The 17,618-nt window shown below is 53.4% G+C and overlaps 3 protein-coding genes across 5 annotated transcripts in view; 2 read left to right on the top strand and 1 right to left on the bottom strand.

Moving 5' to 3' along the window:
- NRBP1 (nuclear receptor binding protein 1) overlaps positions 1-7,819 on the top strand; it is a 43,728-nt gene extending 35,909 nt beyond the window's left edge. For both annotated transcript variants that reach the window (XM_040598752.1, XM_040598751.1), the window contains 10 exons: positions 185-243; positions 1,985-2,083; positions 2,158-2,290; positions 2,572-2,674; positions 5,644-5,694; positions 5,800-5,935; positions 6,026-6,079; positions 6,494-6,557; positions 6,635-6,690; positions 6,895-7,819. In XM_040598752.1, coding sequence (XP_040454686.1) covers positions 185-243; positions 1,985-2,083; positions 2,158-2,290; positions 2,572-2,674; positions 5,644-5,694; positions 5,800-5,935; positions 6,026-6,079; positions 6,494-6,557; positions 6,635-6,690; positions 6,895-6,993 — 854 coding nt within the window. In that variant the 3' untranslated portion in view covers positions 6,994-7,819. The remainder of the gene's footprint in view (positions 1-184; positions 244-1,984; positions 2,084-2,157; positions 2,291-2,571; positions 2,675-5,643; positions 5,695-5,799; positions 5,936-6,025; positions 6,080-6,493; positions 6,558-6,634; positions 6,691-6,894) is intronic.
- Positions 7,820-7,890: 71 nt separating this feature from the next.
- Positions 7,891-10,461, top strand: KRTCAP3 (keratinocyte associated protein 3). Its single transcript, XM_040599412.1, has 6 exons — positions 7,891-8,103; positions 8,180-8,239; positions 8,811-9,011; positions 9,238-9,372; positions 9,721-9,815; positions 10,006-10,461. Exons 1-5 carry the CDS (start codon positions 7,903-7,905, stop codon positions 9,805-9,807), a joined length of 684 nt encoding a protein of 227 aa, XP_040455346.1. The 5' UTR covers positions 7,891-7,902; the 3' UTR covers positions 9,808-9,815; positions 10,006-10,461.
- A 276-nt stretch (positions 10,462-10,737) lies between these two features.
- Positions 10,738-17,618, bottom strand: part of IFT172 (intraflagellar transport 172) — a 38,477-nt gene continuing 31,596 nt past the window's right edge. For both annotated transcript variants that reach the window (XM_040598960.1, XM_040598959.1), the window contains exons 40-48: positions 17,356-17,472; positions 16,755-16,865; positions 15,850-15,969; positions 14,270-14,365; positions 13,543-13,602; positions 12,651-12,749; positions 12,091-12,244; positions 11,172-11,263; positions 10,738-10,900 (exon numbers count right to left, since the gene is read on the bottom strand). In XM_040598960.1, the coding sequence (XP_040454894.1) occupies positions 10,811-10,900; positions 11,172-11,263; positions 12,091-12,244; positions 12,651-12,749; positions 13,543-13,602; positions 14,270-14,365; positions 15,850-15,969; positions 16,755-16,865; positions 17,356-17,472 (939 nt within the window). In that variant the 3' untranslated portion in view covers positions 10,738-10,810. The remainder of the gene's footprint in view (positions 10,901-11,171; positions 11,264-12,090; positions 12,245-12,650; positions 12,750-13,542; positions 13,603-14,269; positions 14,366-15,849; positions 15,970-16,754; positions 16,866-17,355; positions 17,473-17,618) is intronic.

The raw sequence follows: 17,618 nt of genomic DNA, 5'->3' as shown, positions 1-17,618 counted from the left end.
GACAAATGTCACATTAGTGGTTTTAAGTTGCTTGCCTGCTTAAATGCTTCAGCTCCTCTGTCTTTTGATAGTAGAGGCAGGAGAGAAGGCTGCAGGATTATCACAGCCTGATACAGAGGTGGTCCTGCTGGTACTACTAAATGCAGGGATGGACTGATAACAGAGCATTATTTCTGTGTTACAGAAGTTGCCAATGTCACCACTGCTGTGGACATTTACTCCTTTGGGATGTGTGCACTGGAGGTGAGTGTGGAACACTGGCTATGGGACAGAGAGGACAAATTTGAGTGAAGATGCTATGGTTACGGGTGGGTTAGCTTGGTAACAAGTGCATTTTTTTCTCTGAACCAAATGCACTTTGCCTTGGAGTGATCCCTAGTAAGGTGTTTGGGGAATCCTTGTTAAGAAGTAAATAGCTCAGTAATGTATAGTTCTTTCTGAAATTCCTAATGTGTAATTTATTACTTTGTGGGTCTTGGCCAGTTCTGAAGTCTGACCCACTGGCTGGTGGGAACAGTCACTACTGCAAACTGTACTTAACGTGCATAGAGAACAAAACTCCCCTTGTAGGGGGAGTACGTGTTCTTCCTTTGGTATCTGGAGGAGAGGACAGATGTAGTTCATAACTTTCCTGGGTGTCATGGTTTAACCCTAGCCAGCAACTTAAGTACCATGCAGCTGATCACTTGCTCCCCACCCCCACTGGCTTGGGAAAGAGAATCGGAAAAAGGTAAAACCTGTGGGTTGAGATAAGAACAGTTTAAGAGTTGAAATAAAGCAAAAATACTAACAACAAGAATAATTGTGAGAAAAGAAAAGGGAAGAGAGAGGAATAAAATAAAAGGGAAAACCAAACAAAAACCCCGAGAGATGCCCAGTACCATTGCTTATCACCTGCTGACTGATGCCCTGCCAGTCCTCGAGCAGTGACTGGCCCACCCTGGCCAAGTTCCCCCAGTTTATATACTGAGCATGATGCTCTATAGTATGAAATATCCCTTTGGCTAGTTGGGGTCAGCTGTCCTGGCTCTGCTCCCTCCCAGCTTCTTGTGCACCTCCTCACTGGCAGAGCATGGGAAACTGAAAAGTCCTTGATTTAGAGTAAGCACTGCTTAGCCACAACTAAAACATTGGTATGTGATCAGCATTATTCTCATACTAAATCCAAAACACAGCACTGTACCAGCTATTGAGAAGAAAATTAACTCTCTCCCAGCTGAAACCAGGACACTGGGCCAGCCTGTCTCCACCTGATAGAGGGGCTGGTTGCAGTTGGGTGTGAGTCTAACGTACCTGACCTTAGCAGCTTAGTGGTTCCTCTGTCCTTGCAATCACTAAGCCCAAGTCTAGGAAGTGGGAGTGGTTGGTAGGAGTATTTTCTGGGAAAAATTGTCAGAAAGAGCCAACACAAGGAATTCTCATCCTATGCTATACATCCTGTAAGTGAAGCAGGAAGAGAGTTGTGGAAATGCAACTTTCAGGAAGCAAAGCTTGAGCTGACTCTTAAGGTGTTCTCGGCAATCCTTTACCAGCCTTTCCTAGCTGGGAATTTGTGTATGTGCAGGCTGGAGCCAGTTTTGGATAGCATTGTGTGCTTGCTTTTCTTCCTGTAATACAGAGCTATTCATACAGCCAGGAGGGACACTGTCAGATTCTGGCAGTGGCCCAGTTACTACTTCATTAGAGGATGGGAATTATCAAGCAGGAGTACAGGCCAATGGACCATGAGATTCAGAATGGAGATGCTTACTGTCTGAGGGAATGCTGGCATAGTTTTTGGGTCTTCTGGCAATCTGTTAGGGTGTTAGAAATGAGCTATTACAATGAGGCGGTCATTTTCTCTCTGCCTCCACAAACTGTGACCTTAAGTAGCACTAAACAACTTGGCTGTTAGGATCTCATGCTTGGCAGTTGCCTCCTTGAGCTCTGTTCAGTGTAGTCAGTAATTCTCAGCGAAGTCTGATGCACTGCTTTGTGTTTGTAGATGGCAGTGCTGGAAATACAGGGTAATGGAGAGTCGTCTTACGTGCCCCAGGAGGCCATTAACAGTGCCATCCAGCTGCTGGAGGACCCCTTGCAGAGGGTGAGTGAGGAGGGATCAGCACTCCAGCGGGCGATTGGCCTTGCACAGGGTCTCATGTGATTTTTGTCTTTCAGGAGTTCATTCAAAAGTGTTTAGAACAGGACCCTGGCAAGCGTCCTACTGCCCGGGAGCTCCTTTTTCATCAGGCATTGTTTGAGGTGCCGTCACTAAAGCTACTGGCTGCTCACTGTATCGTTGGACATCAGCGTGAGTATGGAGTCAGTGCGCCACACCTCGCATTCTGCAAAGCTTCGCTAAGTTGTCAGTACAGCTGGCATCCTGGAAACCAAGACCTTCATGCCGCTCTTGACAGGCAGGGACCAGGGCCTTGTGAAACAGAGCTGCGGTTGCTGCAGAGCCTGGAGGACTGTGGTGCCCTGCATGCTCTGAGTGGCACGGGAGTTTAACAGCCTGAAGCCTCTGGGGTTTTATTGCTTTTCTTAAGTTGGAAAGGAATTGCAGTTGTTCTAACTTTTTTTTTTAAATAGATATGATTCCTGAAAATGCTTTAGAAGAAATGACCAAAAACCTTGACATGAGTGCAGTGTTGGCAGAGATTAATCACGTGGACAGGGAAGGAGTCAAGATGATGTGAGTATCCTGTGGGATACTTGGAGGGGGGTGCTCAGGTGCATGTGGAACAGATGCCGGGGCACTGGGACAAGCACTGACAGATCTGCTTGGGACACTTCTCTTCAAGTTAGTGTTGGTATTTTGCCACTAACTGGGAAACAAAACGGAGCTGATGGCACTATCAGTGAAGAAGCAGTCACTCTCTGGGCACAGAAAATTCTGTGGAGGGTAACTCCTGGGTGGAAGAAGGCCTTGCACCCGTGTTCTGTGAATGGATTCCTTGCAGCTGAGATGTAAATTGTTCCCCACATGGAGGGGTGGGAAGTTAACACGCTGTAGTTGGAACAGCCCTTAGCAAAACCTGGCTGAACAGTTTGGGGAAGTGACTCGGACCAATCACAGGCTTGTCAAATGGAGTCTGACATGTTGGAGAAATGGTTCCTCAGCGTTTTCTTAGCAGAGCAGCTTGTTCTGCAATATGCAAAGGGAAAGGCTGTTTAGGGCAGCTATCAGTAACACACAGCAGCCACTTAAACTGTAGAGCCGGCTTCTTCTAAGTAAGTGACTGTAATCTGTAGATTACAAGCAAGTAGAGTGCCAAAAAGTGATGTGAAATTTTGGATAATGAAACCTCAGCTAGTTGAGGGATTAGCTGAAAAGTCTTAAGATGTGGATGCTGTGTTTCCAGAGAAGACCAGGGTGCTTTCAGGGTAGCTCAGCATTCTGGGATGCTCAGGCTACTGAACAAAAGTAATCAAGATGACAAGGAAAAAAAAAGCACTGTTCATTTGAGAAGCTCTTTGAGCCTTCCAGTACCTAAAGAGGTCAACAAGAAAGCTGGAGAGGGACTTTGTACAAGGGCCTGTAGTGACAGGGCGTAGGGAAATGGCTTTACATGAGAGAGGGGAGATGGAGATGAGGAGGAAGAAATTCTTCCCTGTGAGGGCGGCGAGGCGCTGGCCCAGGCTGCCCAGAGCAGCTGTGGGTGCCCCATCCCTGGCAGGGCTCAAGGCCAGGCTGGACGGGGCTGGGGGGAGGGGTCCCTGCCCATGGTGGGGGGGTTGGGAACTGGATGGTCTTTAAGTTCCCTTCCCACCCAACCCATTCTGTGAGTCTATGATACAGACCTTTCTAAAACCTGACAATCTGATCTTCCTAGCACTAGTAAATAATAGTATTGAATTCTGTTTGGAATGGGTTTTTTGTTAATTAAAGGTTCAAAATGGAGGATAAAGAGTGAAGAGCCAAAGCTGTGAGAGAAGTTCTTTACATATATTGGACTTAGCCAATCCCCAGCAGTCTAAATATCTGGCATATGCCAGCCTAGGACTTGCTTTTTGATAGTGCAGGGGTGCCGGAAGAGGAAAAAGAAAGCATAGTCATGACTTGAAATGTCAGAGAGCATAACTTCTAGATGATTTATCCGAGTGCCATGCAAACTGAGCTGCTAGAGAAAATCATAAATTTTTGCTGAAAACTACTGCTGCACCTAGAGGATGGAAAAGTAACAGATATGTTGTGTGTTGGAAAGAGCTGGAGAGTGGTCTGGGGAACTGAGGTGGGTGCGCATCCTACACTAGATCTGATGGAACAGCAAAGCACTGGGAATCATGGCAGGATTCAAGCAGCTTGCAGCCTCTGGCTAATCTCTGAAATTCTTCAAAGCGGTCTTAAGACAGTGGAAGGGGCAAGACTGGCTGTTCAAAGTTTTTGTTGAAACCAGTTGAAGGGAAGATGTGCTCAAGTGGAGGCTAAACAGCTGAATTGACTAAGGTGACGAGGAAAGTGTTTTTCTGGGGAACTGGTAAAGCAAGAGAACCTGCATTGTCTTGTTAGCCAAAACCAGAAAGAAATGAGGTACTTGCTGTGGACTATTCTGGTGCTGGTAACTCTGTGCCATGCAAAAGACAGTAATAGCTTGCTTTAGAGAAAAAAGAACTGCTGCTCTGTCTGAGAAGGCTGTGAAGTAACACCACAGGAAAAGACCTTTTCCAGTTTCTTGATAACACACTGCTGTGCAGCTGTAGGCGAGAGCTAACATGGTATCGGGGTGCCACATAGCGGGAGGAAGGTTACGGTGGTTGGGTGAAACGTCTAAAGATGTTACCTGTGCAGTGTATGCATATGAAGTGGCAACCTTTGTGAACAGTCCTGGGGCAGGTCAGAGCTGACTTCACCAAGGGGCTGGAAATCATTGTCACTGCACAGAGGAACTGTATGTTCTTGAGGGTGAGAAAGAGGAAGAACAGTGGAGATACAGCAAGTTATGGCGGGGGTGGGTGGGTTGACAGTGCTTACTGTCCTCCATCAGCCACCAGCAAGGAAGATGTTGATGTTCAATGGAATTAGAAGACGGAGAATTAAAAATGAATTGGTAGGAGAACTTCCTCTGGGACGTTACATTTAAGAAGCCACCTAAATGAGCAATCTGGGAAAGAAATTACAGAGAGAATGAAAGTATCCCAAGCTCCAGTAAGAAATATTTGGGTGGGGCATTAAATCCTGAGGTGTAGTTTCAAGCTTCTGGTTTGGAGTGATGTAGCTGTTCGTACTGTGCCATCAGCTGCTGCAGAGATTCTTGCCTTTGCAGTGCTGAGTGCCCTTGCTCTTCTGGAGATGGGACACAGGTTCATGGGTCTGGTATAACAGATCTCTTTGTAAAGCCTTGCTGGGAACATGGTGTTATTGGGCTGGCGTCCAAATAATCGCTTGTATTGGACAACCCTCTACAGGGAGGTGACACTTGTTCCGCCACAATTAAAATGTTGCCTCACCATTAGCTTCTATGAATAGTTGCTTCCAGTACAGGAAGGTTGGAGTCTGTTTTGCCTTTCGCTGGCTGCCTCTGTCCGTACTTATCTGGCCCACTGGCACAGCCATAGTCTAGGACATAAGGATTTGAAATTGCATCCAAAGAGACTTGAGTGGATGGTTCTGTTAGATGACTTCTCACCATGGTATTTTTTTTTCCTTCTTTTATTTTCCAGCTTCTCACAGTCTCCAGCATTGGAGCTGGACAAGTTCCTGGAGGATGTAAGGTAAAAGATTCTTTTTTTTTTTTTTTAAAAGGGCAACTTTAACTGTGTGCGAGACTGAAAAAATTTTGGAGAGACGTAACCTCAGACTCTGCTCTTCTCTTGTAGGAATGGTATCTACCCACTCACAGCTTTTGGGATGCCGCGACCCCAGCAGCCGCAGCAGGTAGTGGTGAAATCTCCTATTGCTCCACCATCAGTGAAAACCCCAACTCCAGAGCCTGCTGAGGTGGAGACCCGCAAGGTGAGAGATGGGAGCTCCATTCCTCCCCTCCCCAGGCAGCTGTGCTGTGGAGCAGCAGTAAGTCAGGGGGTGTCTCTGCTTTTCTTTCAGGTGGTACTGATGCAGTGCAACATTGAGTCGGTAGAGGAGGGAGTGAAGCACCATGTATGTTCCCATCGGGTGGCTAAGCATGCTTTATGGGGTGTGCCAGGGCAGCTGTGCAGAGCTCATGGCTCCAGCGTGCTGATGTGCTGCTGGTGTGACCCTCTTCTGTCACAGCCGCCCTCTTCAGGGCCCGAAGCCAGGTCAAGGCCTGTGCCCTGTGGCTGACTTTGGCACGTAGCAGATGTTTTCAGCCCACCCCCAGGTTCAGGCTTCCTCTGTACAATGGTGCTGCTGGCTGTGGTTTGGAATGGAACTGGATGCGGTTGTCCAGAGCCCCACAGGAGTCTAGCAAGGAGGGGGGTGGTTCCTATCCTGAGGGGGATTTCTGGGGATATTTCTGGTGGGCTGTGGTGGCCACAGCCTGTGGCAGCTTGCAAGATTGCAGTCCCTCATGAGAACTTCTTTACCCTGCAGTTAACACTGCTGCTGAAACTGGAAGACAAGTTGAATCGACACTTGAGCTGTGACCTGCAGCCTAGTAAGTACCTTTCTTCCCTTGCACTGAGGCCAGCAGTGCACTCAGACCTGGGTTTTACACCCTTCCCTGTGTTGCAGATGACAACATCCAGGAGCTGGCAGCTGAACTAGTCCAGCTTGGATTCATCAGTGAGGTAAGCAGGCCTGGGGCTCAGGTAGGGATATAGGTCTGCATTCCTTTCTCAGACTTAACTGGTTTATGCCAGATTGGTCCTTTTCTAGCTGGGGAGGTAGGAGAAATACGATGTGTCCCTGCCCATGTGCCCTGGCAGGCTTCAGCCAAGCTCTGAGTTTTGGGTGGACTGGACTTACCCCTCCCTGTTGCTTTTTCTTCCCAGGCTGACCAGAGCAGACTTACCTGTTTACTTGAAGAGGCATTCAGCAAGTTCTACTACACCCGGAACGGAACCCTTACGGCAGTGACTGTGTCATCTTAGCAGCCCTCGGCTCCAGGCGGCCAGTGCAGCTTTGTTGCCTGTGACTCCTGTGTCAGTCCATCACTGTAGGGCATCAGCAAGACCCCAGCTGCAGTGCTTGGGAAGCTCATCCAGCATGTGCTGTGGCTGGGCTCAGCAACAGTCCTCCCTGGCCGCCTATTAAAGGGGACTTTGTGCATCAGTATTATTTCCAGCCCTGGTTTTGTTGGGATTTTGCCAGGTGGTGCCGTGGAGCTGAGTCCTGGCTTTCGGGGTGTTCTGTAGCCCCATTCATGTGCATGGAGTTTGTTCTGTTTGAATTGTACAAAGTGTCTTTTGCACAGCACAGAAATGGTTGGGATTTTTTTGTTTGTTTGGGTTTTTTTTTCGTTTGTTTTTTGTTTTTTTTTTAATTTAAAGGTAAGTCCTGCACCCCACTCTGCACCTGCCTCCGGTGACAGTCACTACCCTCCTTCCCGCGCAGAGGGAGCCGGGGGGGGGGGGGGGGGGGGGGGGTGGGGGTGGGACCGGGCCCCTGCAGCACCTGCCTGCTGCCTTGCCTGCCTCTCCCTCCCTCCTCGGCCGCACTTTGTTTACTGGTTTTGCGCAGCCCTGCGCTCCGCCCTGCGCCGCCGGTGCGGGCTGCGCCCCGTGCTCAGCGCGGTCCTGGCCCCCGTCCCCCACCGCTGCCAGCGCCCCGGGGGCTGGCGGGGGCGGCCCGGACCCCCTTTTCCCTGCCGGGAAGCTTTGCGGGGCCGAGCCCGCGGTTGTGCGCGCTGCCGGGCCTGGCACCGCTCCTGCATCTCATTTCTATCATTTCCTATTTTTAATAAAGCTGTTTTGTAAATACGCGAGTGCTGGCTCTTTCCGGGGGGGCGGGGCGGCCGTGCCCCGGGGCGGGGCCGCACGGCGGGCGGGGCGGCGGCGGCCATGGCGGGCGGGCGGCGGGCGCTGGCGGAGCCGGGGCGGCTGATGGGCGCGGGGCTGGCGCTCATCGTGCTGGGCCACGGCAGCCTGGTGCTGGGCGCCATCGTGCACGGCTCGGTCCTGCGGCACGTCGCCGGCGCCCGCCTCTCCGTCACCCCCGAGTACGCGGTGGCCAACGTGGTGTCCGTGGGCTCCGGGCTGCTGGTGAGAGCGGGCGGGAGCGTGGCGGGGGGTGGGGGGGCAGCCGGCGCGGGCGTTGAGCGCGGATCTCTCCCCGCAGAGCATCGCCGTGGGTATCGTCGCCATCCTGGTGTCGCACAACCTGTCCCAGGCGGCCCTGGTGAGTGCGGGGTCGGGGCCCAGCCCCCGCCGGGCAGCCGCTCCCCTGGACCTTGTCCCCGGTGCCTCCTTCCGCCTCGGCGGCTCGCCAGGCTGTGGGTGCCGCCGGCAGCGGCGTGGGCAGCGCAGCCGGGGTTAGGCGTCCTTCCCTCCGTGGGCTCAGGCGTCCCGTCCCTCCCTCCGTGGGCTCGGGCATCTCTCCCTCCGTGGAGTCAGGCCTCCATCCCTCCGCTGGCACAGGCAGGGTGGACAAAGGCTGCTGCTGGTGGGGGCTTAATCTGGCAGCGGAGCTGGGCTCTCTGGGCGCAGGAGCCTGTGGAAGGGGCCGGCTGGTAGCCCTGGGCTCACGGGAGGGGGCAAAAGGCGCAAAACCCTCATCTGAGCGTGGGACTGAGCCATGTCAGAAGGGGCAAGAGGTTGCACGTGCTTGCTTGGCATGAAGGTCCGTGGGGTTCCCAGCACCCCTGTTACCCTGCAGAGTGGCTGTGCCCCATACAGTGGCAGTGCCCAGCCCCGGCATTGCCCCAGCTTTGGCCAGCCCCGCTCTCATGTATTCTCTTTGCTGCCTGCAGCATTGGACCCTGCTGAGCATGTCCCTGTTGAACTGCCTCCTGTCCACAGTGTGCAGCGCAGGCCTGGTGCTGGCCATTGCCCTCACCGTTCACAGCCGGGGCACGCACCTCATCAGGGGCTGCAACAGCTCTGCGCTGCCTGCTGATGCGCGTGCAGCCATAGTGACCAACGACTGTCCTTTCAACACCACACGCATCTATGTGAGTGCGAGTGCGTAGGTCTGCCATACGCCACCTCCCACTCTCTGTCTCTTGCTTCCTCTCATCTTTTTCTTTCTCCCTCTCTTGCCCATCCTCTCTCTGCCTGTCTTCCTCTTGCGCCCTTCTCTCCCCGACTTGCCTGCACAGCCTCCGCTCAGCTGCGTGCAGGTCGGCTGGGCGCAGTGGACCTTGCTCCTTGAGGAACCTGCAACCCTCTGCTCTGCAGGACACGGCCCTGGCGCTCTGGTTCCCCTCCATGGTGCTGGCGGCCACAGAAGCTGTGCTGTCCGGCAGGTGCGGTTTGGTGGCCCTGATCTTGCGGGGCATCGGGCCCTGTGCACGCAGCTACGCCAAAGAGCAGGTATGGCCAATCAAGCTGGACAGGTCTCCCTGTCCCACTGTTGCTGCCTTTTTGAAGGTGCTGAGACCTCCTGGGCCCTTGTTCCCATACAAGCAGGCTGTGCAGCAATGGGAGGCAGGGCATGTCAGGTCTGAACCTCTTCTATCCAGCCTTGGTGACAGACTGGAAGACCTTCATCTTGGGTAGTTGCAGAGGGACCCACCTCTTCATACCTCTGATAGGCCAGTTTGTCCTGGCTGTCCCGAGTGAATGTGGCCCCCCGCGCCCCTCCCCCCCCCCCCCCAACCTGGTCCAGCCCTTCACACATCCCTGCGACCCTCCACTTTGCTTTTTCTTTTTCCTTTTTAGCTGGCCCATCCAAGTACAGTGAAGGAGGGGCCACCACATGAGATGCAGCAGCAACTGCTGGCCAGGCTGGCTGACTCCTGTGCCTAGCTGGAGAGGTGTGTGCAGTGCGTGGGCTATGCCTGGGAGATGGGAGGGGGCAGGCTCCACTGTCAAGAGGGCCCCTGCCCACACCAGTCGCCTGAAAACCTTTTTCCAAGCACATGCTACAAACTACTGGCCAGCGGCATCAGCATGCCGCCTGGCCCTACAGCACGCCCTGCACTCATGCGTGCTTTTCTCTTCCAGGTGGTGCTGCAGTCCAACAAGGTGAAGTGGCACCTGCTCCATGCTCCTGCCCGAGGTTTAGGTGTGGGTAGAGTGGGATGCAGGGGGTAGGGGTGCGCCCCCCGCAGCCCCCCACCCCGCAACAACCCTGCAGGTTCCAGGCACAAGTTACCCAGGGTCACCAGGCAAGTGCCGTAAGCCCCTGACACTCTCCTGGGGCTGGGGAGGCACACAAGCCCTTCCCAGCACACTAAAGGCTCCATTGGGTGTTCCACATGCGGTGCTGGGGGGGGAGGGCAGAGGTGCTGGGGCCTGGCAACAGGCAGGGCTGGCCTGGGGGCTGGCTGGTGGCCCTGCAGCAGAGCAGGCAGGTTCAGTTTGCTGTGCCTGTGCTCAGGCAGGGCAAGGAATGAAAGGTGAAGAATCCTTTTGTCATGAGCCTCTGTTGTTTCTGAGTAAATAAACTTTTCCTTTTCACACTGGCTCCCCAGCGTGGGTATCTGGGAACTGGGCCCACTGGTGGAAGGGCAGTGCAGCTGGTGTGTAAGCCCATCTCTGTGCTCGCCCCCTACCAGGCACAGGGATGTAGACAGATACATGGTCCCAGTGTGACAGTCACCCCTCAGGGTGCAGGGCGCATGTTCAGCACAGGGAGGCTGAGGCTGACACGCATGTGTCCAGGGTTACTGCCCGGTGCCCTGGGACCGGTGTTCCTGGGCTCAGCATCCATCAGCAGACAGGAGCAGCGCAGGGTTGAGACACACATTTATTGCAAGTGGAAGTGGAGGATGCTGAAGAACAGGATTGAAAACTGCCATGGTCCAGCTCACTGGAAGGAGAAGCTGGTGCTCGGGAGTCCCCCACACCACTGGCTGAGGAACTTGAGCACGTCTTGGCACGCAGGGCTGTGGGATGTCTGCAGAATGAAAGAGCCCTTGGCACTGGCAAAGGGGCAGTGCTGTCACCCCCTGCCCAAGGGTACCCCCGGGGCTTGACAGAGCTGCACGGGCAGGGCTGGGGCTGCCCCAGCGCTGTGAGATTAATCCCCACCCAGCAGCACATAGGGAGGGTGCATTAAAACTGCCCTGGTTCGGTGTATCTCCACCCAGTGGGACTGTTTTACTGTCAGCATGAGGGGCTGAACCCCCTGCAGCCTGTCTCCCTGCCCCACAGGGCACCTGGCTCACCTTGACAGCCATCAGAAACTTGTTCCATGTGTCCTTGTTGGCTTCTCGGCCTGGCCGCTTGAACTCTATCTTGTTTCTTAGCACAGGGTACCCTGGTTGTACAATGACACCTTCAGAAACAAACCGAGACCCACAGGAGACCCCTGCTCACACACCCCTTCCCTCTCTGCCGTGGCGGACGGGGGCAATGGGAGTTCCCAGGGAAATAACGTTGCCTCTGGCTTTGAGATGCCTCAGGAAGGGGGTTCCCACAAACGGCAGGATCAAAGGAAGGTGAAGGTTGAGCTGCCTGCTGGCAAGGATACCCAAGTGAGTATGTCAAGTGATAGCATGCTGCTCCCGACCTCTGGAGCCAGAGTGCTACTGAGTGCTATTGCTGGTGGCCTGCTCCTGCTCTCCTCTTCTCTGACCCAGTCCAAGTCCTACGCCCCAAGCCCTCACTGAAGTTTGCAAGTCGAGGGACTTGCTAGAACAGACAGCAGGGACTGGTTGTGTGCTGGCCTGCCAGGCCAGTCTCCTAGGCGGTGCTGTGTGAGACTAAGCACTCACAGAATCATAGAAACAGAACAGCTGAGGTTAGCAAGGACCTCTGGGGTCTATATGGTCCAACCTCCCTGCTCAGGTGGGGCCACTCACAGCTGGTTGCCCAGGACCATGTCCAGATGACTTTTGACTGTCTCCAGGTATGAAGATACTATGACTTCTGTGCAACCTGTTCCAGTGCTCAGTCATCCTCGCAGTAAAAAATGGGTCCTCCTGTCTCTTCCAGCAGAGCTGGTACCCCACAGCCACACAGTCTCCCTCCTCCTCTTACAGCGCAGCCTGAACTCCTGGCCAGGCCATGCCCTGCAACACGTTCCCACTCCCTGCATGGCACCATCTACACCACTGTGTACGTGTGAGCTGGCCTGGAGCTTACCTGTAAGCACACAGGGCAGGGCACGCAACCCTGTATTTGCTGCCACCAGTGAGGCTTCATAGGTGTCACGCTCATCTTGTGGCAGCACCTGCTCCAGCCGCTGGTCCATGGACATGGTGAGCACCCAGTCCCTGACCTCCTCCCGCTTCTCCTCCTGCAGGGCAGAGGCCAGTGCACCCCTGATACACCATGCCGTGCCACTGCCCAGCTGCTGCTCTGCAGCACCAGCGAGCACGCTGGGGAGAGCGGGACACATGAATGTGCGTGTGGGATGTGCACACACACATGCGTGTGTGTGTGTATCTGGGGGGGCAGGGGGGTGAGCGTACGCATGTATTTTTGGGGGGAGCATGAGAAAATGTGCGTGTGTGTCTGGTTGTATGTGTGTACAGGGGCTGCATGTGTGTTTGTGTGTGGGGGGAAGGGACACAGGGCAGTGCTGAGTGCATTTCCATCTGCTGTAGTGCCTGCTGTCCCACCCTTGCCCCAGTCCCTGTTCAGAGAGGGCCCTGAAGCAGCACTGATGTTCAAGGTAGCTGAAGAAAGCAGATGACACTCACAGGCACGTGCTGTCGGGCTGGAAGTGGCACTTCAAAAGGAATGTCTGTATTCTGGAAATCAGAGTGGTCCAGAGAATCCAGGTTCCCTTCTTCAATAGCCTGAGAAAGAAGAGGTGGGGCACTAGGCAATGCCATCCTTGGATGGTACAGTTTGCATAATGCCCCTGCAAAGGGCATTACTGATGCCCTTATCTATTAACTGGGCCCTCCTGGGAGGTGGCATTTATGGCCATCCTCTGCAGTGTCAGAGGATGCGTGCCCCTGAAATACTGTGCCACTCAAACTGTCAGGTGGCCTCAAAGAAGAGAAAGATGAAATGAGGGGAGCCGTTTTCTTCCCAGCAGCTGCTGACAGCACTTGGAAGACTGGTACAGTAAGGTCAGCATCCAAGGGTTTGGTGTTTTCTGGTGAACAACCTGCTAGTCAAGAAAGGAGCTGACTGGCATGGGGGGCTCCTGAGTCTTGTATCACAGTGGCTAAAGCACTGGGCCATGCCCTCCACCCCTCAGGTATTTTCCTTCCCTTGGAACAACTCCGATGAGATCATCCTGAAAGCTGTAATGGCACTCACAGCCGTGAAGACTACAGGCCTAAGCTCTTGGGCCAGCTCTCTCTTTGCTGCAACATGCATGCGTGGTGGCATTGGGACACACAGGGTGACATGGTCAGGGCTGCTCAGGTGCCTGTTGGGGCAAGTACTTCCAGCTGGTGCTGGGGTGCTCAGTGCCGTGCACACACACACGCTGAGCAGTGTCCAGGGTCCTCTATCAGCACCAGCTCAAACACGTGCTGCCACATTCAAGCCTCAGGAGTACCCGGGCTAGGCTGAAGGTCTGCTTTGTCCCTACAGCCCATTTGAAGTACGATCGCCCTCCCTCCAGCATATACGTACATCTGAGAGGTCTAGGAAGCGATTCAGGAAGATGAATGCCATGTTCTCCCAGCTGGCTGCCTAGTACAGAGAAGAACCCCAAATGAGACCAGGCAGCTTATCTTCACAGCCACAACCTTCCTGCTTGAGCAACGGCTAGAGAGGATGTGGTTCTGTTTGTGCAACAACATCCTGCTTGCAACACAGGTAATGGAGGAGTACACATCCCGGCTCACCATCCCTGAGGACTGCTTCACAGGCAACCACTGGGACAAGCGGCCTCCTACCCACAAGCTGTCCCACAGGATGGAGTCAGGCATTGCACAGCCAGCATCGGACAGTGAGAACATGCTGCTGTGCTTGCTATACATCTTTATCTCTGGGCAGGCAGTCAGAGCCTGTAGCCTCAGGAGTGAGTTTCACTTAGGTGACCCAGAGCAAAGCAGAGCAGTTAGGAGCCTTGCACCTACACTAACACAGCCATGCAATTTAACATGGCTTCTGGTCTACCCGCTGGGTCTGCAGTTCATGTCCCCTTGCTGGCTGAGGTCCACCCTCCCACCACCTACTGCCAGCCCACAACAAAGTATGGAGGCTGGCAAGCTGCTTGAGGGAAGGCCTCCAGTGCCAGTGTCTGGCTGCTGGTCTACCAGTGCAGCTAGGAGAGGACAGGGGAAGATAGAATTGAGAATCCCTGAGCCTAGGGTCCTCCACCTCCTCAGCTCCTGTGGTGGCAGATAGCTCTTACCTTGGCAGCTATCCCAGCTTCATAGAAAGCCTTGTCTGCAGGGAGAAGCTCAGTGTGGCGCAGCAGGGAAATGGACAGCTTGGCAGCCACAGTGTCCTGCAGACACAAAAGACAGTAAAACCACAACAATCGGTGCAGAAAAATCGGGTCGGAAGGGATCTCATGAGATCATACTGCCCCAGACTCACAGCAGGGACTCTGCACCTACATACTCCTGACATGCAGCAAACAAAGGTTAAAACTTCCGTCATGACCCTAAGTACCCTCACTGTGTGAAGACACAGGAGGACTGTCACCTGAAGATTAAGTTCTGCTTTATAAACCTTGCTATTTTTCACTAGAAGGTGCACCCAAGTCCCCACCATTTGAGTCACAGAATAGCTGAGGTTGGAAGGGATCTCTGGTGATTTCCTAGTCCACGCGCCTGCCCTGTTCAAAGCAGAGTCAGCTACAGCAGGTTGTTCAGGAATATGTCTGGTTGGGTATCTCAAGGGATGGACACTCTCCAACCTCTCCAAGAATCCTGCTCTGGTGTTTAGCCATGTCACAGTGAGTTTTTTCTTGTATTCAATCACATAAGAATTTTGGAGTGGGGGTGAGGAATTGAAGGGAGATTTCACTTTTCTGTTTGCCAGATAGGTTATCATCACACCAGAACTGAGAAGGCCACCCCTCCTTCACGATCCCAAATAGACTACCCAACACCTCAACGTTCCACAACTGTATGGGTCTGTATAGGTTTCCAAGACATCAGACATGGCTTTTTCTGTCCGATATGTCTCTGGAACCCCAACACCTACACATGCAGCCAAGGGGAAGCCCCAGTCCCCCCTATGACTTCTGCTGGGGTCCTAGCTGTGGCAACCTTTCTTTTTCACAGCCTGCTCTATCACAGCTCCAGTCCCACACTCATACAGAGCTCTAGAACAATTCCACAATCCCATATGGATCAAGACTTCAGAAGGGACCCTGCTCTGTCTCGTGGCCCGGAACAAATCCCAATGCACATAAGACTCAAAACCACTCGCAGTGCCTTGTGAGGCCTGGTGTCCGGGCCCATGAGTCCCAAAGCCCCATAGCAGGCCCAGCACCCGCCGAAGCCCTGTGTGATGCTGAGCACCCGTGCTCACAAGCTCCCAAAGCCCCCTGAGAGGCCAAGCACACAGGCCCACGAGCTCCTGAAGCCAATCTGCTCTCAAGACCATGTGTGAAGCCCAGCAGCTCTCTTGGCCCAGGACAGCTGAAGAGGAAGCAATGCCTCTCCTGGGAAGTCCACAATTTTGTGCAATCCCTAAATTCCTACTGGTGTGTCTGCTCTCACAAGTCATGCCAAGCACACTGATCAGCTTCCCACTGGTTTACATCTCAGCCTCAGTGGCTGGGAGCAGGTGCTACTATAAGAAGACGACCATCTCCAGTTCCACCTGCTAGTGGTGGGTTCCCAGATCACTGTAGTCCCATTCTCATGCGTGAGATCCATGAAGTGGAACAGTGAACTGTGAATAGCCTTGAACCTGCACATCCCCACAGGGCTCTCCACTCAGGTTGGCGACCTGGCAAAGGAACTTCAAAAACCTTACCAGTTGCTTCACGCCCTGAGCAGCGGAGCGGGTGGCATAGTAGTGAGAGATCAGCAGCATCGTTTCAAACTCCTCATGTGCTGGAGTGTTTGCCTCACTTGACTTTACTAAGTTTTCACACTGAAGAAGAGAAAAGGAGTAACTGAGAACGTGAGAGCACAAAGGCACTCTTCATCCACTTGAGCCCAGGGAAAAGCTGAGAGAGAAGGATCTGAAATATCCAGGCACCTCTGGGGATGGGAAAAGGGCTGGGCCTTGGGTGCTTTGGGTCCTACAGAGTGCTGAAGGGAGGAGGCTGTGGAAGAAGGGGAAGAGCCAAGAGTACTGCAACAACCAACAGCACTGGAAGCAGGAGTGAGTTTGGATGGACAAAGGGGGATTTGTCAATTTCATTTGTGCTAGAGGTGGGTATTAGTGGGACAGAAACACAGAAAAGGCCATCCTGGGCTCTGGCTGAAGTATCCTGGGAGAGGGAAGAAGGAGCAGAAGGCTCTGAGCATCTCTGGGGAGATGGGGAGGACTCTCTTATTTTCCAGGCTCAGTAGTTCTGTGCTTTCCCCAGGTCCTTGCCCCACCCAGGCTGCTGAACACGAGTGTAGGATGAACAGTGGGCATGTCGTGATAGGGTCCCATGTAGCCCTGCAAGTGCCGATGTCCAGACCCACTTCTAGGATTTGGCCTTGAGTGCACAGTCACTTTCTTCCCTGACTTCTCTTGCCCAGCCATGCCCACTTCACAGGATCCTGTTGTTCTGCTCTCCACGCCGTCAGCTCTTTTCCCTCTGCTCCTGTTCTACCAATACTGCCCGTGTCACCTGGTTAGAGACTGATTCTTCTTTCTCCCCTGCTAGGAGCCACCAGGGTGTTGGTGTTTAAGAGGCAGTGGTGGCCACAGCCCACACTCACCAGATTGAAGAGAACGTCACGCAGGTCAGCCCAGCTGGAGTAGGCCTCGGCGCAATTCATACCAGACGCGTTCACCATCTCCACAAAGAGACGCTTGTAAATGTTGAAATTCTGCAACAAAAAAGGAGAGAAATCTTAAGGGAGCCAGATGGGAGTCAGCAAATGTCTGGAGCTCTCCTGCTGTCAAGCACAGGCTGAGGGAATGGCAGCTCGGCACACAGGCTGGAGCAGCCCTGCTGCAGATTGCTGGTTGCAAGAAGTGCTGCAAGACAAGGCAGGGAAACAGTGAAGAATGCTTCCTGCAGCCAGCGCTCTCAAAGAGACAAACACAGTTCCTTTTGTTCTGGACTTGATGGTTAAGGTGTTCAAAACAAACACAGGTACTCAACTTCCCCCTGCTCCTTTCCCTGGAGAACATGCCAGCAGGTTGTCTTTAGTCCCGCTAGCTGAGGAACCTCTAGAACAATCCACAGTAGGGTTGAAGTGGCTTGGACCTGTTTAACACCTGGTAATCCCAGTTCTGGACTGGAAGCCTGACTCATGTAGCAGATCACAGCACATGCTGGCAATTCACACTGTGATATCATGCTGTCTTCATTACCTGTGGGTTGGCAGGTGCTCCATGGTGGACATACAGGCTCAGGGCTTTGTCCCAGCTGCCCTCCCGGATGAGGTGGGTTGCATACAGAGCTACATACTTGTGCAAGACTTTGTAGTTCTGGAGAAGGCACACAGAAAGCAGCAGCATGACAATCATGAACTGAACACTTGTCACTCGGTGGGGACAGTTTCAGATGTGTGTATGCACACCCGCACACTCGAGTCGCAAAGGGTGAGAGACAGACTTGTGCACAACAGACCTGG

Source organism: Falco naumanni, chromosome 6 (genome assembly GCF_017639655.2).
Source record: "Falco naumanni isolate bFalNau1 chromosome 6, bFalNau1.pat, whole genome shotgun sequence".
Taxonomy (NCBI): domain Eukaryota; kingdom Metazoa; phylum Chordata; class Aves; order Falconiformes; family Falconidae; genus Falco; species Falco naumanni.
The sequence above is the reverse complement of the archived record's forward strand: the minus strand, read 5'-3'. Positions and strand labels throughout refer to the sequence as shown.